The sequence below is a fragment of the Leptonotus elevatus genome, chromosome 19, assembly GCF_054856555.1.
Source record: "Leptonotus elevatus isolate MCC_2025b chromosome 19, RoL_Lele_1.0, whole genome shotgun sequence".
In the NCBI taxonomy this organism is placed as follows: domain Eukaryota; kingdom Metazoa; phylum Chordata; class Actinopteri; order Syngnathiformes; family Syngnathidae; genus Leptonotus; species Leptonotus elevatus.
Window position 1 is genome coordinate 12489626 of NC_141257.1, and position 27566 is coordinate 12517191.

Genomic DNA, 27566 nt, shown 5'->3' on the forward strand with positions numbered 1-27566 from the left:
AAATATCGGGGGATTGAGTTGCACACTTAAGTGCTGCGAGATGATGAACTTCAACACGGGCATAAAAAAAAAAGTCAGAATGTTTTTTTTTTTGGGTATAAATTCATTTAATTGAATAATTTATGTATTTTAACAATAACAATTTTAAATAACAAATAAGCCTGTTTACATTGAATATTTATGAGTATGTACTGAAATAATTTATTACCAAAAAAGGTAACACGCCAAGCACCACAGGCAAACTTAAAAAAAAACAAAGTTGACAAATCATTAAACAAAGTTAAAAAACAAAACAAATCATGAAAGAAACAAAACGCGGAAGCCCATGTGAGAAAACATGACAACAACCCTAAACCAACAAACTGACAGAATGCAGCGAACTAAATGCAAACAAATTGACGAGATAACGAATCGCACCTGGAAAAGACACGGGTGGGTGCACAGAGCTGATTGGTTGAACAGCAGGGCTGGTGAGAACAGGTGGAAAGGAAAACTTAACGAGCAAACTAGACATGGGAAGAAATACAACTAGGGCCCCGTCCAGACGGAAGCGAAGCCGGCTTCGTTCCTCAAACAAATCTCGTACACACACAAGCATTTCAAGACTTGCGTGTGTCCAAAAGAAGACGCTGAGGACGTTTAACGGCTGTAATGTATATGCCAAGTCTGGAGTGGCGCTGTAGGGCAGCCACAAGGGTGTTAACGGAAAGCGGTAACTTTATTGCAATCTACAGAACAAACAAAACAACATGAAAAAGACGAACACAGGAGAAGTGACAATGGCGGGTGATTCGAGTACAACACCGCTTGTTGAACGTGGGAATAAAGAAGAAAAATATTTTGCTGCAAAAGCATAAGCAAGCGAAGACTACGACACGGCTATACGCCATTGTTTTTGACAGACTGACGGTTCGCGCGCAGTCACGCAAGAATTGGCGCATACGACATCAATCTGCGACAATGCGTCATCATCGAGCTGCGACCATTACGTCATCACTGGAGGAGTATCCTGCATAAGGTGTCCAGATGGGCACGTATTGAAATCTTCCCACTCTGGAGCCCGGTTTCAAAAGTGATCGGTTTCAAGCTTCGAAACCGCACCGTCATGTGGGCGAACGGCTTAAACGGTAAGAAACTGGTAAGAATACATTGAAACTGGCTTTCGTGTGGACGGGGCCTCGATCTCTTCAAAGTAACAGAAAACACAAACCATGGCTTGCACACGGCAGTCATTATTGTCGCCATTGATCAACATGAAAAATGAAATACTAAAATATTAAAATGAATCAATTTATTATTTGAGGAATAAGTGCTTAAGAAAATGGATGGATGGATGGATAGATACTAATAATAAAATCATATATTTATTATTATTAAATAATAATACAATTAAAATAAATAAGTACAAATATATAAAATAATTAAATAACAATAACATAATATATATCATTTAAATATTAATATTAAGAATTAAATATTTAAAAATATATATATTTTTCATTTTTATTGATTGGCTGATTAATCTTTCATCTGTATTTTTTCATTGGTCTAAAGAAAAATCCATATATATATATATATATATATATATATAATTGCTTACATTTGGTGGTTTAATACAATTGTTGGTGATTTTTGTTCTGGTATAACTGTATTTTTAACAGCCACTGATTTACTGTTGCACCCATGGCAAGTTGAATGGAAAATCATTTCTTTCTGGAATGGTGCTACACAATAATGTACATGCGATTGGTAAGTGGTTCAAAACTACATGAATAGAATACAACTCTGGTACGAGGACAGCATGCAAACTGCATAAAAAGCTGACAGGCTGTGTGACCTCCTCGCTAATGGAAAAGACCTGTATTTTGTGCTGTTGTCTTAATATGACAATAAAGAGAACTGAGCCAGCATGCACCGATGCGTCTTCCAAATGACTACGCTCACATGCATGCATTGTGTCTCTTGTTATTTTAGATGAACTCCTCTTTTCTTGTCATTTTCTAAGGAACCAGGCCAGTGTAATCCAAAATGACCATGTGATATTTACCCAGAAGCAATCTGTACCATAAACTGTATCGTGGGTGTTGGAGCGGTGAGCCAATAGGAAAAGTCGTTTTTACTGAATCAGTGTGCACATTTCCCAACCGGGGACATATTTGTTTGCCTTCTCAAAGTGCAACCAGAATTCAAATGTTGTTTGCTGATATTCAAGGTTATACAGGAGTTCTGTAAGGAAGGGATGCATTTTTAATTACCCTTTTGTTCACTCTTTCTTGTACCCTCCATTTTCAAATTTTGCGCCAACCCTCCTTTGTTCTGTTCCCTTTGTAGCTGCAGTTAATTTAATAAAGCTGCCGGCTATAAACTGGTAGTCAGCATCAAACCATGCAGAAATGTCAAAGAAATGGCACCCAAGATAAACAGGCTGTCAGGCCTCATAAAAAGCCCATGGCTGGAGCCTTTAAGCCGGAGCACGACTCGGCTGGACACGCAGCACCTCGCTGACCCGAGCAGTCGAGAGAAGCAGTAAAAGAGCAGACACAACTTCACTTTTTTGCGAGTCCAATGCGCCAGTCCCGGCACCAGAAAATGAACGTCATCTTTTTCCTCAAATCTCAGTCATGGTATGCAAGTTTGGAACTATTTAATCCTGTTATGTTGTGGGTCAAAGAATTTTCCCCAAAGATGACCACACCTAATAACAACATTCATAATCATTTTCAGCCGTGTTCTTAAAATTACTGTATGAGTTGACCCAGCTTTTTAGTCCAGCTGTTGTCTTATGTTGCTTATTAACCGGTCAGGAAACTGTTCGATCTGCGTTGCTTGCAGCTGGATTGCCTCACAGAACATTCCAACCCAATTGCAAGTTCCTCCCAATTAGGATCTACAGTATATACTTTTCAATGAGAATAACCCTTGTAGAATCCGACAGTGTTGTAGTCAAGACCACACAAACCGAGACATTGTCAAGAATAGAGAGTATCGAGACCAGAAACTTCGAGAGGTCGAGGTCAAGACAAGAACAAGACTTTTGGAGGTTGAGGTTGAAATAAGACCAAGCCTTTTGGACGTCAAGAACAAGACAACACCAAGACTTTCGGAGGTCGAGAACGAGACAAGACCAAGACTTTCAGAAATAGTGACAGAGACAAGACGAAGACTTTTCGAGGTCGAGACAGAGATAGAGACGAAGACTTTTCGAGGTTGAGACAAGATGAAGACTTTTGGAGGTCGAGACCGAGACAAGACCAAGACTTTTGGAGGCAGAGACCGAGACAAGTCCAAGACTTTTGTAGATCGAGACAAGACCAAGATGTTTGGAGGTCGAGACAGGACCAAGACTATGGAGGTCGAGACAGAGACAAGACCAAGACTTTTGGAGGTCAAGGTGGAAACCAGACTAAGACTTTTGGAGGTCAAGACCGAGACAAGACCAAGACTTTTGGTGGTCAAAACTGAGACAAGACTTGAAATAATACACGTACTGAGTACGGGCTGAAGCAGATTTGCGTCCGTCGATCCGGGTCAGGAGATGGTTCTTCTCAATCCATGTATTTTTTTGGAGAATTTGCCTCATGAAGCACTCGCCAAAAATGTGGCCATCCGTCTACAACGGGGCTCACCGAGATGTACACACCTCTGGTACTAACGTCAAAAGTCCACATTCACCTTAAAAATAATTTTCTCATAGTACACAACATTTCCATTAATAAGGCTATCTATTTACACAGCATTCATAATTTGACCACCAAGGGGATGAGTGGAAGCACCAGGATAACATTAAAACTCCACAGAGGAGAGACTCTTGACTGAGAGGCAGACATGCTTATCACTCCACTATGCTGCCCTAGTAAGAATATGCCCGGGTCGTGTTATATTTGAGCAGTCATACACTGTATGTTGCAGCATGAGCACAATTTCCCATAAGCAAATAAACCGCACACAACCACCAACTTCATTATGAAGAATGAGAAGCTACTCTGCCACTCAATCACAGCGTTCCAAATGATAATGATTGCCGGTGCGCCGTTTTGCCTTCCCCCTTGATAGGGTTTGGAAATCCTTTCATTCCCCTCAGCCCTCCCATAAACGCACCAACTCACACGACTCCGCGCAAGCTGCGACATGATTATTGCTGGCATTTGATTTAAATGCAGCCTATTCGCTGAGGGGAACAATAGCTCTGTTTTTGATAAAGGTAGTGATAATGTTCAATTGTATGACAAGTGGATCAGAAGAACGCATCAGCAGAACTGTTTATCAGTTTTATTGCCGAAAACGATTGCGGGTCTAATGAGATCCGATAAACAAGCTGCATCTAAACATCCCGCTGATTCAATGTTGACTCTACTCACTTTTGATTGACTGTTGATTGTTGCTGATGCCTTTAGCTCAATGGCGGAATAGGTGTCATAATGGGGACTCGGGGTAGAAATGAACTCAAAAAGCAGACTGGAGAAAAACATAAGCCAATAAAAAAGTAATCAAACTGGAAAAATGAAAACATTTGATGGGATCAATCTGAAAGAGTAAAATGAAAACCGAAGCCACAAATGCAAAAGACAGCCAAAATATTTGTGTGATGCTCAGTAGTCGACTTTTGACAGTTGTGTGATTTCTATATTATTGTAATCCCTTCATACTATGCCAAAAAAAAAAAAATGTATAGCTGAACGTATGGTGTTCCACAGGGTTACATTCTTGGGGCTCTGCTGTTTTCATTGTATCTTAAGAAAAGCGGTGGTTGTTTTAAACATAGAGTTGAGTTGAGACAATTTGAAATAAGAAGAGTTCGATGAATGCGTATAAGAAACTGGTGGGGTTAAGAAAATCTGCATTGAGTGCTAACAAGAATTAGTATTACATAATATAATATTAATGTCTCCATTTGGCAAAGCAAAATCTGAAAAAAACACATTAGCGGCAATCAACTATCATGCTGCTATTTTAAATCTATGCCAGTTGTCCCCTTTGACAGGAAATGACGGTCTGGAACGTATCGGCCGTTCGGGAATCTCCTGAAATTCCCAATGGCTACCGTGCCCCTGACGGCGGTAGTAAGCCAAAGTTTTTTTTTTTTACAAACCCTTCGCGTACTGATTAAGCTTGAGCGACAACAAAAGACATGAAATCCTATTAAAGGGTTATCACTGCTGTTTGATCTGCCTTCCTTTGTGTGCACTGCCCTTCTCTCACTTATTTTGTTCACATGCTGTTTTTTAATGGCTGAGTGGAGGCCGGTGATGAGCGAGCGAGACAGACTGTGCAGAAAAGGGGGATGAGCGGCATGAGGATGAAGGGGGGTGGGGGGGGGGATATTGGGGGTCCTCTCCAGGCAGAGCTTTAATGAAGAGCCTTTGAAGTGAGTTGGGATTGAACAGCACCAGTGTCCTCTTAAAAAAAGGACCACCATCTCCGCCATACTGTCATTCTTTAGTACGTCATGCTTCCTTTTTGACAGCCGGTGTAAATGACGGTACGTATATACGGTGATATGTTTGACCTTCCCCTCCTTCCTCCACCTCGGATCAGGACATGGATCATGTCTCCGTCTAACTAACCGTGGTGGTCCATCCCTGTGAGCATCAGCACTTTGATGTTCAGGGTGGATTTTTTTTCTTTTTTGACGTCTGTGTGCATGTCTTCCGCGCGTGCACATGAGGTCATCGACGCTTGTGAGTATAGCACACACGAGCATGTTGCGCCCTTAGCATTCCGAAAGAGATGCTGATTCCCTCCTAAAATGGCCCCCGGCACTGATAGGGCTCTGCTATCGCAACAAAGTGTCTCCGTGGGCGATTTCACCACCGCCTACCCATCAAGTCGGCCCTCCCGCGCTCTTCCTCCCAATATTTCTGCAGGTCATCCTCATCTCTAGGGTTCTCTTTTGCAGTCGCGCTCCATTTTCCCCTCCCCCTTCCAATCGATCTGTACAACAATACCGTCTAAAGTCTACGACTTTTGGTCAAAAGTGATCCATTAAGACTACATATCCACTAATATATATATATATATATATATATATATACAAGTGGTGACCTTACCGACAAGTGGGGATATTTTGGATTTGCCCTTTTGTTTGGACCTCTTTTTGAGGGTCAAGACTTGGTTTTAGAGTTTAGGTTAGAATTGGGTTATGGTTGGGGTTAGGATTAGGCAATCAGTTGTGATGGTTGAGATTAGGGAAAGGGTTAGGAAAGGGTTAGCATTATATTGTATACCATTGATGCTAATTTCTATTAGCATGTTGTCTACGGCATTTTTTAAAAACATTTTCAATCATAGCTAATCAAAGCATGCAGCTCCGTTTATTCTGTCACTAAATTGTCACTCCCATACGGAAATCAGGATCTGCCGGCATTTGCGGCACGATGCAGATGTGTTATTTTTTTCATGTGTTTAAAGTGTATGGGAGGATTAATTCTGTTTTTTTGGGGTTTTTTTGGTCTATCAATTTTACATTGTAAAAATGATAACTAGTAATTGTTGATTTCATTTAAGTTTCCAAATTAAACTGACTCAGAAATAAAGCTTTCATATTGCAACCTAAAAAGACACGTAAAACATTTATATTTATATATATATATATATATATATATATATGGAACATATTTATACGTTCTTGGGAGCAAATGAGTTAACTCATTGAGGTTGAGGCTGCATTCTTCTTTTTAATAAGTACTGTAAAATAGTCATAGTAAGGTTTTTTTTTTGTTTAAAAATTGCATTGATGTAAAATACCACTGAATGGATACTATTATTATTGTCATATATATTCAAGGGATTCGAGGACTTGTCAAGGCTCTATATGTTTAGGACATACAAAGAATTGCATAAAATCTCTCTCTCTCTCAAAATTACTTATACTTATTACCATATTTTATGCAATGTGTGAATGTGAGTGAGCTTGGTTATTTGTCGATATGCGCCTCGCAATTTGGCTGTTGACCAGTTCAGAGTGTACTCTGCCTCTCGCCCCAAAATCAACTTGGATACATTCCAGCTCATCCATGACCTTGTGAGGATAAGCAGTACAGAAAATGGTTGGCCGGCTGGAAGGTTTTGCTCTTCCTTTGCCCAAACTGACTTTGTTTTCATACTTTGTGCATGTAGTCATGCGCTGTTGTGTCGACTGCGGTCAAGGCTGACACGCCTGAATGCAGCTCGGGATGTCATGGAGTGGACGGGAGGCCAACGATGGTCAGTCAGCTACTGGCCCGCGGAGTCTGTGTGATTGCAGGCCCCTTCTCCAACAGACCATTTGGTGTGTGTTTGTGTGTGTGTGTGTGTTTGCCTTTGTGTATTATGAGGACATCTCACCTGAATACACGCAACACTGCGAGGACATTTTGAATTATGAGGACACAGCCCATGTCCTCATAATTCATTCAATGCAGAAGTGCTCCTAGGGGTGTAGAAGGCTTAAATCCAAAGTTTTAGCCAATGTCCTTGTAAACCATAAATACGTGAATGTGTGTATTTTTGTGTATTTGATGACGCCCCCTGTGGAAGGTCCTTGTAATGCACCACTTCATGAATAATTCACACCAGTGTATATTTCACAGCATTTGATTGGCTGACCGTCACCTGTCCCCACAATTACGCACATGTCCCCATAATTCAGTTTTTTCTCAAAATGCTGTGTATTGTGAATGTTTGTGTGTAGACTCAGAGCCTTCTTTTTTCTTTTTCTTTTTTGCAGCCACCAATTCCTAAGTAGATAAATTAAATAATGAAATACACTATGACATTTAATTATATATTTCAGCATTTAATTCTTGCAGTGGTTGTTTATTTGAAAATGTACAATGGTTACCAGCTGTTTATCACATCACTTTGAACAGCTGGAGGCAGAGACAGAGAAACTGTCAGTGCCGTACATTGATTCATCATTTAACATCCCACCCTGCCTTTACAGTATAACATCTTTCTGTACACCAGTGGCAAAATGTTTTGAGAATGACATTGATTTTCTTAAAATCTGCAGTGCTGACTTATTATTATTGTTTTTTTTATAGCAATTTGCATGTATGAATGTTATAGTGATTAGATGAATTGCAAATTCCCTATTTGCCATGAAAATTAAAGTAATTTCCTTTAGTGACCTTACAAACTTTAAGTGAAGAAGGCTTCAGGGCACCCAAGAAAATCCAGCAAATGCCAGGACTATCTGCCAAAGTTGATTCAGCTGCGGGATAAGGACATCACCACCAGTGTAGAGCTTGCTCAGGAATGGCAGTAAGCAGGTATGAGTCAATCTACACCCATGGTGAGGGAGTAAGACTTTTGGAGGATGGCCTGGTGTGACCAGTGAAAAAGGGATTCCATAAATACAGACCAAAATAAGGGAAAAAAGATTAAAGTTATTTTTCTCTGATTAACCCCCTTTCCAACTGCTTGGGGCATCTGGAAAAATGCTTGTCTGTTGAAGAAAAGGTGAGCGCTACCATTAGTCCTGCTTCATGCCAACAGTAAAGCTTCATGTGACCATTTGTTTGCAAGGTTGCTTCTTAGCCAAGAAATTGGGCTCGCTCACAATTTTGCCAAAGAACACATGCATCCATTACTGAAGTATAATACCAAAACATCCTAGGACCGCAACTGTGTGACAGCAGCAAGGTTATTTTATTTACTAAAGCAAATAAACATTTTCATTAATGAAAAAAAACAAAAACGTTTTTAAAAAAACAAAACTAAAATCACATTTTACAATTAAAAAATTATCTATAATTCTAGCAATAATATCCTTTGTTTTCGTCTGTGGTAATTAATTTAGTATATGAGCCTTTGGGGTTAATTTTAAATGTGCTCTTTTTTTTTTTTACTGTAAAACTGTAAATCATACAATAGCCACTCTTATCAACAATGTTCATAATCCAACAACTGAACCAATTTGTTGATTTAAATGTGATTTATTATATTGTCCGGAGTACGGAAGTGACGTCATCTAGCAGCACCGAAAGAGAACCGCCCCCGGCTCTAATTACTTCACGTGACGTCCACTCAACGCAGATGGCTTGCAGCTGTGCTAATGAGGTAGGTTTAAAGTTCGACATTTTTCCTCCAAATTGTTTTTTTTATGTTGGTCACTCGTGTACATTGCGCCTTGCAATTTCGTGGCAATGAATTATAATGCAAGTTCAGTGTAAGTGCAGCAAAACAAAAAGTCTGTTGATTATGATGGATGCAGATAATTATTTAGAATTGCTATGCTTTTGTTAGCGACGGTTAGCATAGCAAAGCTAACCGTCTGTTGAGTAAGATAAATGCTAATTTTATTTTTTAAGAGGAAAGCCATAACAGGGTGGATTGATAGGCTGGTTTGTGATGTGAAAATATACAAAGGAAAATACTGGTAAACGTTTTATGTCCCTGTATGGTGGAGTAATGAAGTTAATTACTCTGAATAAAAGGCTGACCATCCTAACTTAGTATGTGTCATTATGTCATTAATTTAATTTACAGTTACTCTTGTTTGTTCTAAACAATGGCTTAGTAATCACTTATAATTTGGTAAATTGCTGTATTTGTGTTTACTTACATTTGTTCTTTCAATAAAAATATTTCAGTAAAGTCTGTTAGTGTTCATTACATTTCATTTATGTAAATGTTTAGCAGAGCTGTATTTTATTTTGTTTGGCACATTTACTGTACACTGTACAGGCTTTCAAGGTACACTGAAAGTCAACTTCAAAACATCTGCGTCAAGTTACCTATCAAACTAATTGAAACTCATTTTTTCTATAGCTTTAGATCATTATCTTCAGTAACATGTCAGTCATGAGGCGACAGAGAGCAAAAGTTAAGCCCAAAGACGAGGCAGCATACTTTTCATCCTTGGCTAAAGACAAGGATGGCTTCACCATAAAATATATCAATTCATTCAAAGGTGAGTATTGGTAAAATATTCTTTAGTATGGGCCTAGTTTTCATTATTGTTATAATGAAATATTTCTGATGTATCCTTTTTTCTATGTAAGGTCGAGGAGTGTTCAGTTGCTGCTCCTTTCAGAAGGGAGACTTTCTCATTGAATATCGAGGAGAACTTGTAAGCAAACAGGAACGTGAAAACAGGCTGAGAGTTTATCATGATGCCCTGAAGGTTTTCATGTTTGAATTTCGCTATGATGGAAAAACACTATGGTATGTTTATATGGTGTGTTGTCATACTTAATTTTGGCTTTTTTTGGGAGTCGCCCTAAAAAATATAAACACCTGCAGGCTGCTACTTTGTATAGTGATTTTACTATGTTGTAAAACATAAGTTAAGTTAAGTTGACTATTTTGGGAAGAAATAGCAAATTAATTTACTCATAGTGTGACTTGCTCAACTTTATTTCTAAAGGACTATAAAATAACCATAGCCGCATACATAATGCTGTACATGGAATAAATATCAGTCATGCAATAAAGACGGGTAGAACAAAATAACACAAAACGAGTGAATAAATAAATCTTAGACATATTAGATGTCAACGTATTTTCTGTGAGTGTTCAATACTCAAATTAAGTCAAATACATATCATTACCAGAATGTATCAATAGTGTGCAGTTTTCAAAATAGACTACAGTGACTTAAATTTGAGTTCTCAACTATGTTAAAGTAAATTCCATTTAATGTTCAGAAGCGTTGAATGCTTGATTCTCTTTTTGGTGGATGAGTAAAACTAAAGTCAACTTATAGTTGTACTTGAAAGCATACCCGAGGGTTGTGTAAACTTATGTGAGCACATTATAATGGTGAGAAACCGGCTTAATGTCCATAAAATACAAAATACTGTGGCAATTGTTTTGATATTTTCCAGAGGTTGAAGTTGACATTAGTAGAGATGTGCTTGTGAATTTTGGTGACTATTAATAGCATTTTAGTGTCATTAAGCGACGTTAAGCTTTTGTACATTTACAGTTGTGCTCATAAGTTTACACACCCCAAGGGTATGTAAACTTTCAAGCAACTGTAACTTTCTCTAATTATAACAATTGCGGCACCTGCTAATTTAATCTGAAACATTTTCTGACAGTAATAACCCCCCAAAAATGGTGAACAGTTTAAGTGGAATGAACATTTGTCTCAAAAATCTTAATGTTAAATGATACCTTTTATCAAGAGAGAATGGGAGTACCTCGATCATTCGAATACTGTGAAAACTGTAGTCAAATCCGTGTTTTATTCTGTTTAATTTGTAAATAGAAACAAACATGGCGACAACTATTGGTGGTGCAAAGAATCACAAAAGTCACGGTTCGGATCGGATAGTTTTTCGGATCAGCAGAAAAGAGATAGAAGCTTGCTTTCATTTATTCTGTAAAACTCTTATTGCCCAGTAAATTAAACAAAAAATCAACACAACCTTTTTAATATGGCTGTTTAGGATTTAAGAACACAACTTTAAGCGCAATATGAGGCAGAAACATTATTTTATATATTGTCCATGCATAAAATAACAAGGTATTAATGGCTTAAAGTTGTGTTCCTAAAATCTAAATGGCCATATTTGACATGTTGAGTTTATTTTTATTTTGAATTGATCATCGTAAGCACGGTTATTTATTTATTTATTTATTCTGAATTTAAGCATAGTGCTCATGGTCAAACTGCATGGTATTACAGTGGCTTAAATGTTTATTTTAGGAATAACATTTCTAGTTTTTGATGAACACTCAGACCTACTATGCCTACGGTACGTAAATCAAATTTAGCTTCACTCAGTTTCATGAAGTTAAACATATTTTCTGACCTAAAATAACTAATTTAAAATTAGTGTCCAGATGTTGATAAACTGAGTTGGGTATACTTTTTTTTAATAATAATTTTGTATTTTACCATTGACATTATAGTGGAAGAGGTGGGGGTTATTAATACATATCATGTGTGCTTGTCTTTATAGTTTTATTAATTTTGTCTTTTTTAATTTATTTAACAATTTCAGCATTGATGCAGCCAGAGAGGATAATTCACTTGGGAGACTCGTCAATGATGAACACATCAGCCCAAACAGCAAAATGCAGAGAATCACTGTAGACGGACAGCCCCATCTCTGTTTGTTTGCGACAAAGGACATTGAGCCAGGGGAGGAAATAACCTACAACTATGGCAATTTTGATTTTCCATGGAGACTAAAGGTAGAGACAAGTTAATTTTCACAAAGAGTTAACGGCTTGCTGTTTGAATTTAGGTTAATTTCCCAGTATTGTCACTATGAACAGGTGCATCTTTGGTGAAATACTGAAAATACCTATTGTTTATTTACATGATTATGCCTCAGCAACATAAAAAACCCCAAAAAACAAATAGGAACACAGTAGCCCATAATTAAAAATGTTAAGAGCGGTATATGGAAATTTAGTGGACACTGTAATTGAATTGCAAAGTAAAATATAGAATTTCTCCTCCCGTGTCACTGCATTACTGATTTAAAAACTTGCATAAACTGTCTACAGGGATTTTTAGTAACATTTTATCGTGCAAGTTTTGACAAAACAAAAAAAGGATTAATTATGATTATACAATGAAACTTTGAACCACTGAGCCAATGGAAACACCCGACGGTAAAAATACTGGCCAACTCTTTTGTCACTGTTATTTACAAAAACACAATTATTTTCTCAATATCATTATTATTTTTTATATTATAATTTTTTTTACAATATTGTGACTTTTTTTTCTCAGTTATCGTGAGTATCGCCAACCTCACATCATGTTAATTATCATATCTTGATTTCTTATCATGACATTTGGATATTGTGTCATACATGTGACATACTAGAATTACTGGTCGCACATTCATGATTACATGAAATTGCATTATAACAGTCTTGTCTTAGTAAAAATTGTATTGTATTGGTATTTTTCTATTCATCTGCATCAGGTTTCCACTGAAAAACAACCTGATGAAGACAGAGCTATCACAGACTGCCCCAAAGTTGACCAGGTGACGAGATTTATTTTTTAATGTTGAAATCGGTTTTCAGAAGCAAGAAATTAGTGGAGGGTGGAGATACTAGGGCTGCACAATATATGGAAAAAATCTTGGCGCACGAATGGCTCATGCAATATGTTTATTGCAAAGACATGTAACAAAGGAATATTGGATTGATTGATTGACTTTAGTCTGGGGCTGAGCGATATGGCCAAAAAAAGAAATAAAAAGTCTTTAAAACCAACCATCCAACAATCTGCCACCACTTGTGCAAAATTACAACTCACAATAACATCTGGATGTAATGGAACATAATAGCTTTTAATAATCCAGAAGACAAAATTCGATTTCACGCTTTAGCAAATTTTCAACTATTACATTTTAAAAATGACGATTAAGCTAATTAATTTGATTTATTGCCCAGCCCTAGTTGAGTTTGATTTTGACCAATCAGAGACTAGCTTAATTGCGCATCGCCATACAAGAGAACCATTCACAATACTTTATTCTATTCATTGTACTGTAACTGTGTTAATGCACAGGTACAGTCTTGTGTGTTACTAAGAACAGAATTTTAGTTGTATTTTTCTCTTCATCTGCACCAGGTTTCAATTGAAGCACAACTTGATGAAGAGACAGCTGTGATAGAATGTGCCAAAGTTGACCAGGTGACTTGATTTCTCTTTGCATGTTGATGTTGAAATATTTTTTCGAAGCAAGACCCTGCACGGTATTTGAAAAAAATATATTGTCACACAAACGGCTCATGCAATATGTGTATTGCAAAGACATGTAACAAATTAATATTGGATTGCATACTTTAGTCTGACTTTGACCAATCAGAGACTAGCTTAATTGCACATCGCCATACAAGAGAATTGTATCGACGACCTTTACTAACAAAAAATAACTTAATTTGAAAGGATTTGATCTGCGCAGCCATCGCAGATACATAGTCCTCACAATGTTGTAGATGTGAATAACTGACACTCTGAGGACAGTGTATTTATACACTTAGTGTAAAATACGTTTTCAGGGCTTGGCTTTACAGATACAGTCCTCACAATTCATACTCTGGTCAGGTTTGGACTCTGTGAGGACTGTGTGTGTTTTCTGTTGTTTCATTGTGAAAAATAGATATCATCAATTTACTCAAACCTCTAATGCTGGTGGATTTATGTGATGCATTTATTTTTGTAATGGCAAATAAAATGTGTCTGCATTCACAATACTTTATTCTATTCATTGTACTGTAACTGTGTTAATGCACAGGTACAGTCTTGTGTGTTACTAAGAACAGAATTTTAGTTGTATTTTTCTCTTCATCTGCACCAGGTTTCAATTGAAGCACAACTTGATGAAGAGACAGCTGTGATAGAATGTGCCAAAGTTGACCAGGTGACTTGATTTCTCTTTGCATGTTGATGTTGAAATATTTTTTCGAAGCAAGACCCTGCACGGTATTTGAAAAAAATATATTGTCACACAAACGGCTCATGCAATATGTGTATTGCAAAGACATGTAACAAATTAATATTGGATTGCATACTTTAGTCTGACTTTGACCAATCAGAGACTAGCTTAATTGCACATCGCCATACAAGAGAATTGTATCGACGACCTTTACTAACAAAAAATAACTTAATTTGAAAGGATTTGATCTGCGCAGCCATCGCAGATACATAGTCCTCACAATGTTGTAGATGTGAATAACTGACACTCTGAGGACAGTGTATTTATACACTTAGTGTAAAATACGTTTTCAGGGCTTGGCTTTACAGATACAGTCCTCACAATTCATACTCTGGTCAGGTTTGGACTCTGTGAGGACTGTGTGTGTTTTCTGTTGTTTCATTGTGAAAAATAGATATCATCAATTTACTCAAACCTCTAATGCTGGTGGATTTATGTGATGCATTTATTTTTGTAATGGCAAATAAAATGTGTCTGCATTCACAATACTTTATTCTATTCATTGTACTGTAAATGTGTTAATGCACAGGTACAGTCTTGTGTGTTACTAAGAACAGAATTTTAGTTGTATTTTTCTCTTCATCTGCACCAGGTTTCAATTGAAGCACAACTTGATGAAGAGACAGCTGTGATAGAATGTGCCAAAGTTGACCAGGTGACTTGATTTCTCTTTGCATGTTGATGTTGAAATATTTTTTAGAAGCAAGACCCTGCACGGTATTTGAAAAAAATATATTGTCACACGAACGGCTCATGCAATATGTGTATTGCAAAGACATGTAACAAATTAATATTGGATTGCATACTTTAGTCTGACTTTGACCAATCAGAGACTAGCTTAATTGCACATCGCCATACAAGAGAATTGTATCGACGACCTTTACTAACAAAAAATAACTTAATTTGAAAGGATTTGATCTGCGCAGCCATCGCAGATACATAGTCCTCACAATGTTGTAGATGTGAATAACTGACACTCTGAGGACAGTGTATTTATACACTTAGTGTAAAATACGTTTTCAGGGCTTGGCTTTACAGATACAGTCCTCACAATTCATACTCTGGTCAGGTTTGGACTCTGTGAGGACTGTGTGTGTTTTCTGTTGTTTCATTGTGAAAAATAGATATCATCAATTTACTCAAACCTCTAATGCTGGTGGATTTATGTGATGCATTTATTTTTGTAATGGCAAATAAAATGTGTCTGCATTCACAATACTTTATTCTATTCATTGTACTGTAACTGTGTTAATGCACAGGTACAGTCTTGTGTGTTACTAAGAACAGAATTTTAGTTGTATTTTTCTCTTCATCTGCACCAGGTTTCAATTGAAGCACAACTTGATGAAGAGACAGCTGTGATAGAATGTGCCAAAGTTGACCAGGTGACTTGATTTCTCTTTGCATGTTGATGTTGAAATATTTTTTAGAAGCAAGACCCTGCACGGTATTTGAAAAAAATATATTGTCACACGAACGGCTCATGCAATATGTGTATTGCAAAGACATGTAACAAATTAATATTGGATTGCATACTTTAGTCTGACTTTGACCAATCAGAGACTAGCTTAATTGCACATCGCCATACAAGAGAATTGTATCGACGACCGTTACTAACAAAAAATAACTTAATTTGAAAGGATTTGATCTGCGCAGCCATCGCAGATACATAGTCCTCACAATGTTGTAGATGTGAATAACTGACACTCTGAGGACAGTGTATTTATACACTTAGTGTAAAATACGTTTTCAGGGCTTGGCTTTACAGATACAGTCCTCACAATTCATACTCTGGTCAGGTTTGGACTCTGTGAGGACTGTGTGTGTTTTCTGTTGTTTCATTGTGAAAAATAGATATCATCAATTTACTCAAACCTCTAATGCTGGTGGATTTATGTGATGCATTTATTTTTGTAATGGCAAATAAAATGTGTCTGCATTCACAATACTTTATTCTATTCATTGTACTGTAACTGTGTTAATGCACAGGTACAGTCTTGTGTGTTACTAAGAACAGAATTTTAGTTGTATTTTTCTCTTCATCTGCACCAGGTTTCAATTGAAGCACAACTTGATGAAGAGACAGCTGTGATAGAATGTGCCAAAGTTGACCAGGTGACTTGATTTCTCTTTGCATGTTGATGTTGAAATATTTTTTAGAAGCAAGACCCTGCACGGTATTTGAAAAAAATATATTGTCACACGAACGGCTCATGCAATATGTGTATTGCAAAGACATGTAACAAATTAATATTGGATTGCATACTTTAGTCTGACTTTGACCAATCAGAGACTAGCTTAATTGCACATCGCCATACAAGAGAATTGTATCGACGACCGTTACTAACAAAAAATAACTTAATTTGAAAGGATTTGATCTGCGCAGCCATCGCAGATACATAGTCCTCACAATGTTGTAGATGTGAATAACTGACACTCTGAGGACAGTGTATTTATACACTTAGTGTAAAATACGTTTTCAGGGCTTGGCTTTACAGATACAGTCCTCACAATTCATACTCTGGTCAGGTTTGGACTCTGTGAGGACTGTGTGTGTTTTCTGTTGTTTCATTGTGAAAAATAGATATCATCAATTTACTCAAACCTCTAATGCTGGTGGATTTATGTGATGCATTTATTTTTGTAATGGCAAATAAAATGTGTCTGCATTCACAATACTTTATTCTATTCATTGTACTGTAACTGTGTTAATGCACAGGTACAGTCTTGTGTGTTACTAAGAACAGAATTTTAGTTGTATTTTTCTCTTCATCTGCACCAGGTTTCAATTGAAGCACAACTTGATGAAGAGACAGCTGTGATAGAATGTGCCAAAGTTGACCAGGTGACTTGATTTCTCTTTGCATGTTGATGTTGAAATATTTTTTAGAAGCAAGACCCTGCACGGTATTTGAAAAAAATATATTGTCACACGAACGGCTCATGCAATATGTGTATTGCAAAGACATGTAACAAATTAATATTGGATTGCATACTTTAGTCTGACTTTGACCAATCAGAGACTAGCTTAATTGCACATCGCCATACAAGAGAATTGTATCGACGACCTTTACTAACAAAAAATAACTTAATTTGAAAGGATTTGATCTGCGCAGCCATCGCAGATACATAGTCCTCACAATGTTGTAGATGTGAATAACTGACACTCTGAGGACAGTGTATTTATACACTTAGTGTAAAATACGTTTTCAGGGCTTGGCTTTACAGATACAGTCCTCACAATTCATACTCTGGTCAGGTTTGGACTCTGTGAGGACTGTGTGTGTTTTCTGTTGTTTCATTGTGAAAAATAGATATCATCAATTTACTCAAACCTCTAATGCTGGTGGATTTATGTGATGCATTTATTTTTGTAATGGCAAATAAAATGTGTCTGCATTCACAATACTTTATTCTATTAATTGTACTGTAACTGTGTTAATGCACAGGTACAGTCTTGTGTGTTACTAAGAACAGAATTTTAGTTGTATTTTTCTCTTCATCTGCACCAGGTTTCAATTGAAGCACAACTTGATGAAGAGACAGCTGTGATAGAATGTGCCAAAGTTGACCAGGTGACTTGATTTCTCTTTGCATGTTGATGTTGAAATATTTTTTAGAAGCAAGACCCTGCACGGTATTTGAAAAAAATATATTGTCACACAAACGGCTCATGCAATATGTGTATTGCAAAGACATGTAACAAATTAATATTGGATTGCATACTTTAGTCTGACTTTGACCAATCAGAGACTATCTTAATTGCGCATCGCCATCGTTGTTAAACAACCTTCAGGGCCCACACATGGTATGAGCCGCCATCTGATAACATGCTTTATTGTATGATTTGCGGCTTGTTAGCCAAACCTTGCAATTAATTATTTTTATTTTATTTTTAAAATATTCCACCTACAGATGATCCACAAGAAGGAACATCCAGAGGTATGGTTAAGAGTTACAATGTACTTCTGTGTGTTGTTTGCGCATTCCGACGGACTTTCAGACTTCCGACATCGGATTGGGGCATCAAGGCTTGGGAGGCACATATTGACCGTACCGCAAATGCCATGCAAGCATATGTCTGATAACGATACTTGGGCACCCCCGCACTACTAAATTATTATGTAAAGAAGAGTATCATGTTTAGTTCAAATTCTGTTGTAATACTACATTGAGCTATATTGTACTTTCTACAGGAACCGAGACATTGTGGCAGCCTGTTAAACAACCTTCAGGGCCCAAGGCCAAAAAAGCCAGGAAGACAAAGCCTCGTGGACATCACGGTAAATTACACAGACATACTATATAATAATGTACCACTTAAGCCTGGTTGACACGGTAGGATTTTAAAATTGTCGGCCGACTTCCAAACTGTGAGAGACGCCACGTGAAGAGAAAAAAATCACAAGAGTAACAGTTTTGAACGTACCGTTTGTGGTGTGCAGCCACACTGCACAATCAAACACACACACGAACAAAGTTCATTAATGAATGTGATACTAAAGTCCTGCAAAACCTCTTGAGTCAACAAACATACAGAATCAGTCACGATACTTCCTGGTTTGTTTTCAGCCGAAAAAGCGTCGTAAAAAGAAATGGTATTTAAAGCAGTGTAAATTGGCTCTGGGTGGCGAGGCATCACTTGCCCTTGGTGCTGCTGGCGCGGGTTCGCTTCCCGCCCGGAGACCACGTTTGTTCGTGTAGAATGTATGTGGATAAAAAAAAAAGTGTAATAGCGCAAGCACAGACTTTCTACTGCTCCATGACTGTATTGATTTTGGATTTCCCACCATCGTACTCGTCGGCTTGCTTTCGGATTGGCTGCGCTGTGGTTTTAACCTTGCTCTGCAAGATGAATTCTGGTGGTATTTTGTGAGTTACAAACTCCGAAGAATACATCTTGTACCAAGCCTGTTGATTTCCACCGATCCATGGTTCGGACCATTCCCCCCCTTGACGAGAACAAATACGACACTTTCATCTGTGGCTGTGATTGGTCAAAACAAATGTGCACAATGCTGCATCGTCCAATCAGCTCAAAGTATTGTACAGAATGTCCCACCTTACCCAAGCAAATCCCTGCGGAGCAGTCCCAGATTGATATTGTATATATTAACTTCCTTGAGTGAATCACAATATCAATCTGGCTATTGCCAGGTTACGTTTTTGTCCTCGGGGCACTCTGCACATGGAGTGAAGCTGGGCCAAAACAATCCAACATGTTGAATATCCCCAATTTCAAGTTGGAGGTCCTTCCTAGGGCCGATATCTGTATGAGCCGTGTGTGGCGTCAGCACACAGGACACACGGCAGGATTATCTGTTATGATTATCGTTTGGATGTCGGCAGGGGAAGTTTGGGGCTAAACTCTGGCCAATTCTCCGGCCATGTGAACCAGGCTTAATGTACCGCAGTAAAAATTAACAAGGATGAAATTATAATACATTTGTATGTACGCTTGGTCGCCATGGGACATGTACATGCACCAGCTCAGACTTGATCGGACATGATTATAGACTGCGCTTATATCTGAATTAATAAATGCAGCGTCATGTAATGGCATACATTTGCTCATCCAGTGATTCCTAATAAGTGTGCCGTGGCACAGTGCGCCATGAGAGCACTTATGGTGTGTTCTGGGGAAATAAAATTTTACTTAATTGGTCAACCACACCTCCCGCCCATTGACAGATGGGATGGGCTCAAGCATGCTTGCGACCCTCGAGAGAATATGGATGGATGGTCAGAAAATGATTTAGAATATATAATGAATGCTTGTTACACCATCTATGCCAGGAATGTATAGTGATAGAACAAATGAAGGCTCTTCCTTGGATGACAAAAGATAAATACAGTGGTACCTCAGAGTTTGAACATTCCTGTGAACTGTTCAAAGTCTTTGTTTTGTTTCTTAAATGTTGTTCAGTTTTTGCGGTAACATTAATTGCCCTACAGGGACATAAATAGAATTTAACTTGAAATTGTTTTCCATAGGAAATAATGTAAATGCAATTAATCAGTTCCCAAGCTCCCTAAACAGAACATTTGTATTTTAATTTATTTGTTATTTAATTTAACGTGTACAGTAAAAACAAAAAAACCTGACCTTTTTTGTTGTGGTGTGATTGCATCAGTGGATAAAAAAATGCACTCTCAAATGTACAGACCCCGTTATAAATTCCTCATGATTGCTATGTTAATGCAAGCTTTAGTTCAGTGCGGAGTTTGTGTATTTTACATTGGGCATATTGTTAGACTACTAAGGGGTCCTTGCATGCGCTGTTTAACGTCAGGCACATTATTAAACAGCTACGGAGGGGTCTTTGCGCCAGTATTTACGAAAGTAGTCACGATAGGTGCGATAATCTCCTTTCTTAAATCCACTGTAGTTTGTTTTTCCTTGCTTCCCCTGGCACTATTGTCTTTTTTTGGGCCCATGGCATAGAAAATTACCATGGAAAAATCAAAATGCACTCACGACTGTACGGGGCATCTCACGCTCTGACTTGTTATGAGCAGCGCCTCGTCTCGACTACCGTGATGTGAGCATTCGGCATCAGCCTGCTTCTCTAGGCTACCCTTTCAAGGTACATTCAGCTTTGCTTGGGTGTTTGAAACTCCGAGGCATTTTTACTCTATTTTGGGGGGGGGGGGGGGGGGGTTCAAAGTCCGATTTGTACGAGCTCCAAGACATTCGAACTCCGAGGTTCCACTGTGATTGATATGTGTATTCACATCTTGTGACATTTTTGTTTGGGGTGTACCATGAGATTTTTCAGACTTAAAATGTACCCTGGCTTAGTCAGTCGTGAATCACTGTTAACGGTGACTATTGTGAGTTGAGATGGCATGTGTTGGTAAAAACTGAAAATGGTCTTTACTGTTGATATACAGTACATTTTGTGTTTCTAACAAATTATTTATTTTTCATAGAACTTCTCACAAATGAAATTGACGATCTTCGGAGAAAGAAAAAGCATCCTTGGTCTCCAGCTGAGGTTTCTGCTGTGATGAAGCATTTCAAAGACCTTATTAAGGAGGGGAAGTTTGCCACAAAAATACAATGTGATCTGTGCAAGACTGCAGAGCACCCTATCCTGGCAAATCGCACTGTTCAAAATATAAGAGACTTTGTACGCAAAGTAAGCGGCCGCTTCGTTCTATGTTATCACTTTTAAGAGCTACCTAAGTTTAAGATGAGGCAGTCATGTTTTATAGAATAAAATGTTCAATGTTCAAGTTTAAGATGAGGCAGTCATGTTTAAAAGAATAAAATGTTCAATGTTCACTGACTCTTTTGCATCTGGTTTCATGTCTAGCTTATCCATTACAAAGCTGTACTTTACCTTGATAACCTGTTCTCACATTAGAAGCATTGTTTTATTAAAATACCAGTTTCAGTCGGTCCTAAAATTGTAAGTTGTAACATGGTGCTCAAGGACCAGGTATGACTTTGCATTTCACAGTATTGCTGTGCACAACAATGTGTCCTCATATCAGGTAAGTCATTACACATCAATGCCATTTTAGTTTGTGTAAAGTCAGAATGCCAGAACTTTCAAGTCACTTCAGTGACATGGTTGCTGTGTGTTGTGTAAACTTTGTCCTTGTAATGTGAGTTGGTCCTCATAATTACCATTTTTGTAATGGGCGTGGCTTATTTAGGTCATTATCTATGTCCTCACAATTACGGATTTTTTCAGGTTTTTCTTTTTTTCGTGTGTTGAGTTTTTTCAAGTTTTGAAGTGAAATTTCCCTGGACAACCCCAAAAAAAAATTTTGGGTGCAAGTCCCATCTCTCTGGCATTAGCAGAAAGGGGTGTCCCTGTAATACACAATTAAACCGGTTTGGAAAAAATGTCCTCATAATACACAGAGGCAAGTATGTGTGTGTGTGTGTGTGTGTGTGTGTGTGTGTGTGTGTGTGTTTGTGTGTGTGTGTGTGCAGCTGGAGAGAGATTAATGGATAGAAAGAAAACATCAACACAGCGCCACAGTCATGGTCACAACTCTCCTTCTGGCTGTTTAAACATGTCATACTACAGTAGGGAGATTTTATGCAGCTGACAGACGGTATTGCAATGAGATACACGCGTTTTATTTGTTCATTGTCTTCAATCAGGAATGAGAAAAGTTTGGCCTTGTGCTATTCTTTAATCCAGTTATTCCCAATCTAAAAGTGGGTCAGTCCAGGAGATGTGATAACAATTTGGGATTTCCTCAGGTTACAACGGGACGGACGACATTTTATTGTTACAGACGTCAATGTTAAACCTACATTTTGTATTGAAGGCACTTTGAACATAAAATATGATACACAAGGTTTTTTGTGTCTTAACAATATGTTCTCTAAATTGTTCCTAATTTACATTAAAGTGGGTTACAATTGAGCTACCGTGCACTAGAGTACCAATAATTTAATCTATTTTAATGCATCTACATTATCAATGATACTGTAATATTTGTTGATGGTTTTCCTTTTCACATTCTAAAAACAGTTGGTTTAAAAATGGACCGATCCACATTATGGGTCAATTTGACCCAACTTTCTGGGTTGTTTTATACAAAATGACCCAATTTTTGGACCCAAGTAAAGGATCTAACCAATATTTATGACTTGTTTTACACTAAAATACCCATTTCTTGACTCAAAGTTGGGTCAAATTGACCCAAGTAGAGGATCAGTCCATTTTTGACCCATAGTTGGGTTATTTTTGACCCAAATGTTTTTAGAGTGTACACTCTAAAAACAGTTGGGTTAAAAGTAACCCAATTATGGATAAAAAAAATGGACCGTCCCACTTTATGGGTCAATTTGACCCAACTTTCTGGGTTGTTTTATACAAAATGACCCAATTTTTGGACCCAAGTAAAGGATCTGACCAATATTTATGAGTTGTTTTACACTAAAAGACCCATTTCTTGACTCAAAGTTGGGTCAAATTGAGCCAAGTAGAGGATCGGTCTATTTTTGACCCATAGTTGGGGTATTTTTGATCCAACTCTCTTTAGAGTGTACAATTTTCTAATCAATTAATTAATTAAAAACAAATACATACCTTACCTCGTTATATAATTGGTCAATTTATTTTAAATGGCAGTCTACAGTATAACAGTATAAAGATGGTGAAGCAGCATTTAGCTGTTATGCTGCACACAAATTTCCCTTTGAGATCTTTTAGTACTTTTTCTTTCTTTCTTTTGCCTTTAGATGTCTTTCTATCTTTTGGTGCAAATGTGCTTTAATGTTGTTGATATGCATTCTTTTAGTTATTTTAATGATATATAATGGCTGTGTGAAGCATTTTGAATTACCCTGTGCATGAAATGACAAATTTATTTCCTCAGCATCATGACGTCACTGGGATTTTTGAGCACTGTCATAGATAACCTAAAACAAGCAAATACAAACACTCTCCTCCCTCTATCAATGTCTATGAGCCATTTCTATACAGTATGTTCTGCCTCATGCCTGGAAAACAAGTTTTGATTGTTAATCCATAAATGATTAACTCAGTCATATTTTTAGCAGTGCGCGAGAGAGCCTTTTTGAATGATGTATTTATCAAGTGAGCCATTCACTGTGTCCATATTCCAGTTAGGGGAAATGTCTCCCCTGAAGAGATTTTAACTTAGGATGCTTTGAAATATTAATTTTACTGCCATAGATTTCAATCCTCAGGGGGTTATAAGAGGGAGAGGCTTTTATGTACGGGAGGTGAAAAAAATATATGATGTTATTCAGTATTGCGTAGTTATCCGGCAGGTTTTTGTAAGGACTAACTAACAGAGTCAAAGGAGCAGCCTAGGACAGCGCTAACCCTCTTCACCTGTTTGTCCAACCACCCGCCCAGTAGCTCTTCTGGATTGACCCCTGAACAGTGCAAACCCTCAGCCTCCTTAGCAGGAAGAATCTGCTCTGACATTTCGTGTAGAGAGCTCCAGTCCAGTTTGATACCATTCTGATCAGCTCCTCAAAATAATCTCAATGGGTGTGGTGTAGAGTCAATACATTAGGCCTCGGGTCCTGCCATGCTTTAAAATCTGGGGGGTTGACAGAACAGAGAAGCAGACTCTCATACTGTATGTTTTGAAAAATGACACAATTCTTCTCAAACAAAACAAAAAATAGGCAGTGAGTTGTGTTGTAAGTCGGTTTTACAGCCATCCACATTCTATACTACTTGTCCTCATTAGGGTCACGTGTATGTTCATTTTTTTCTTTTTTCTGGGTTCATGCTTTGCCCTTTTCTTTCAATGTCATGTATACAATAAACAATGGTCAAGAAGAAAAAAAAGACACTCCCAGACCAATTTTGCTGCACAAAACAAAAAGCAGAGTTTGTTACTCTGATAGTGAAAGATTGCTGTGTGGGGTACCTCAGGGGAGCGCGTTAAGGCCTCTTTTATTTTCCATTTTCACAAATAAATTGCCATTAGTATTAAATGAATCCAATTTAGTTTTGTATGCTGATGATTTCTAGCTTACACTATACAGTACAGCTCCCACATACTATATGTTAAGTCATACATTGAATGCTGAGCTTGAGTTGACTGCAGTACAGACAAAACAGTTACTGCAAATTAAGGAGCATAGAATTCTCTAAAATGGGAGAACACATTTTCACTGTAACCTACAAAAAAAAGAAACATGCTGAAAACAACAATCGGGGTTGTTCTCCTGTATTTGCTTCCTTTAAAGTTTTTGGTGAAACTTTTTTTCCGACAGGAGATTGGAAACTGACTACTGCTGCAAAGTGGGGACTGTGAATCTAATATTGCAGCATCCTGAGGCACAGAAAGAAGGTAGGTTTATAGCAGCCAGGTGCATTTATTTTTTATTATCAATGGTTTTCTGATCCGCTGCTGATCTGATCAGGTACTTAAAAAAATAATACTCTGCAGTACAATATAAGCCTGTGGTGACATGGAATGTACGGCATGTGTGAAAATATTTACTTTTTCCTTTCATTTGATCCTTTAGTTCAGGTAACACCATCTTGGATGGTGGATAGATACCCTTGAAAGCATTTTCTATTCAGGCAAATCCAGGAAATGGCAGATTGACGGGCAAATTGTTCAAAGGTAAAGCGACTTATTCATTTTTAAGCTCCACATAATAAGTAAGTGACTGAACCCCTTGTTTATATTCCGACCCTGAAGCAGCTATGTGGTTACTAATGTATCTGTCACTACAACAGTGGACCACACTGAAGACAGACAAGGGCTTGCAGTATAAACAACACTTAGTAGACCTCCCACATGAACACCTTTACACCAATTATGCAAAAAACATGTTGGGATGAATTTACAGGAGGAAAACAAATCCAGTCACCGTCTGCTTTTTGCCACGTGGCAGCAAAGGCTAAAAAAATAAATAAAATAAAGAGTATTTTAAATGACATCAGGAGCAAAAACCAAAAACATTTTTGACATCACACAAATGTATTTTTTATGACTGGAAAATGGCAGGAACCATCTGCCGGCTGTTGGAAAATCCCAAGCATAGTATTTAAAATTTCTGGTTATCTGAGATTAAAAATTATGTTTTTGTTTAATCCACCTAAAATCTAATGTGTACAGTTTAGGTAATCGCATAATTGTAAATTCTATTTCCTTTGTTGTCCTTGTTTGGTATGCGTCGCTAGCAGGGAGCAAACAAAAAAGGATACATTTGTTTTACTCCTTGGAGCAAGGACGTTTGCAAATAAAACATGAGGCGTACCCTTGTTCCGCTCATTGCCATGTCTTGGTTCCTTTGGGTCATGTCATTAGTTTTTAAAATATGTTTAAGTCCATGCAGTACCTCGTAGTGTAGTCATAGGCTATACATTTTTCTTATGGTAATTTGTTTCTGAGCTCTGCAGCTCCCTTATTACCTAACGCTAGCGGTAATGACTAAGTGCAAATCACATTTGTAGCGTGGAAATGAGTGGGTGGTGGAATACGAAGGATCTTTTATTCCTCCACAACCGTGAATGCTTGAGTTGATTATTTTCTTTCATTATGCAGCAACATCCACAATCCTCTAATGTTATGCATCCATTAAAAAACATATATGTATGCACTGTAGTTTATTTCTTTTAGACGTGTCATGGAAGGTAACATGAAGGGCAGTACAAGGAAACAGGCAGACGAGCTGAAGTGGTGAGGCAGTAATACACACACTGTAGCAGTGCTAGATTCCCTAGCATGAGAGGCTAACTCGGGCTACACAGGCAGACTAGCTAAAGTGGTGAGACAGTGATACGCACACGTTAGCAGTGCTAGCTTACCTAGCATGAGAGGCTAACTCAGGGTATTGACCATTTGCACCGACGTCACGTGATCACGTGATTGCCCTATGACGGACGGCGGAAGGAAATGATTGTTGAATGGAAGTGGACGTAAGTAACCCGGAGCGACTTAGTGACTGTTATTTTACAAATTAAACGTTTTTATTGCTCATAGAGCCATTGAATATACTACTTCAACCGAAGTTCGCCTGTCAGTCCAAGTGGCACATTTAGTCGGGACTCATAGAGCGCGATATTTACTTAAGTTGGAGATTGCTAGATTCAAAACAGCCCCTTACCTTTTATTGCATGCTGTTTTCACCTATTTAATCAAATTGCCGACTTTGCCGGAATTCACAGCGCACCACCTATATCATTATGTAGTCAATACCGTCTCTTCTCCTTACACCGGGGCTGATTCAAAACCTTGTCGCTGGCTTGGTCTCTAGGACGAGATGCTACGCTCGCACCGGGGGACAAAATACCTCGTAATGCAAAGGTAAAACTTGTTTATCATGCTAACGGACTTATTTTTACGCAGTCCGTTTTATATTGAAACGCTGTGATGATATTATGTTACTATGTTTACTAGCATGGAACAAATGACTATCGTAGTGGCAAGCTATGCAGTCATTTCATGAATATGACTCCCGGCTCAAGAGTGAAAAACTCCAAGCACAAAGACGAAATCCCCCATTTATAACTCATTCACTGCCATTGACGGCTATAGACGGCAAAATTAATTTGAACTATTTCTATTAGTGTAACATTTTTTTTCACTTTTGTTAACAAGAGTATGAAAACCTTTTTATTGTACATTTAGAACAGATATAACATTTGTGATTAATCATGAGTTAACTAGTGAAATCATGCGATTAATTACGATTACAAATTT

General features: G+C 37.9%; 1 protein-coding gene across 4 annotated transcripts; it reads left to right on the top strand.

The window, feature by feature from the left end:
• Positions 1–8796: 8796 nt before the first annotated feature.
• On the top strand, positions 8797–21688 carry LOC147158020 (uncharacterized). 4 transcript variants are annotated; one of them, XR_015091271.1, is made up of 15 exons: positions 8797–9039; positions 9751–9892; positions 9984–10146; positions 11925–12126; positions 12873–12935; positions 13529–13591; positions 14259–14321; positions 14989–15051; positions 15719–15781; positions 16449–16511; positions 17179–17241; positions 17909–17971; positions 18400–18465; positions 18593–18679; positions 21330–21389. XR_015091271.1 is itself a non-coding variant. In XM_086062741.1 (15 exons), the coding sequence occupies exons 2-15, from the start codon at positions 9775–9777 to the stop codon at positions 21405–21407; spliced, it is 1179 nt and encodes a 392-aa protein (XP_085918867.1). In that variant the 5' UTR covers positions 8797–9039; positions 9751–9774; the 3' UTR covers positions 21408–21688. The 4 variants fall into 4 exon arrangements, 2 of the variants coding, with proteins under 2 accessions (XP_085918867.1, XP_085918868.1); XM_086062741.1 differs by lacking the exon at positions 18400–18465 and adding an exon at positions 18312–18338 and having other exon boundaries at positions 21330–21688; XR_015091272.1 differs by lacking the exon at positions 18400–18465 and adding an exon at positions 18312–18338 and having other exon boundaries at positions 8798–9039; positions 17909–18204; positions 21330–21347.
• The last annotated feature ends 5878 nt before the right edge of the window (positions 21689–27566 follow it).

Bases quoted from the DNA above. Each gene is read 5' to 3' on its own strand.
- LOC147158020 (XM_086062741.1), top strand. From the start codon at position 9,775: ATGTCAGTCATGAGGCGACAGAGAGCAAAAGTTAAGCCCAAAGACGAG. The intron at 10,147-11,924 runs GTATGTTTATAT...TAATTTATTTAA, and splicing joins TATGATGGAAAAACACTATG to CAATTTCAGCATTGATGCAG. The intron at 17,242-17,908 runs GTGACTTGATTT...CATCTGCACCAG, and splicing joins AATGTGCCAAAGTTGACCAG to GTTTCAATTGAAGCACAACT.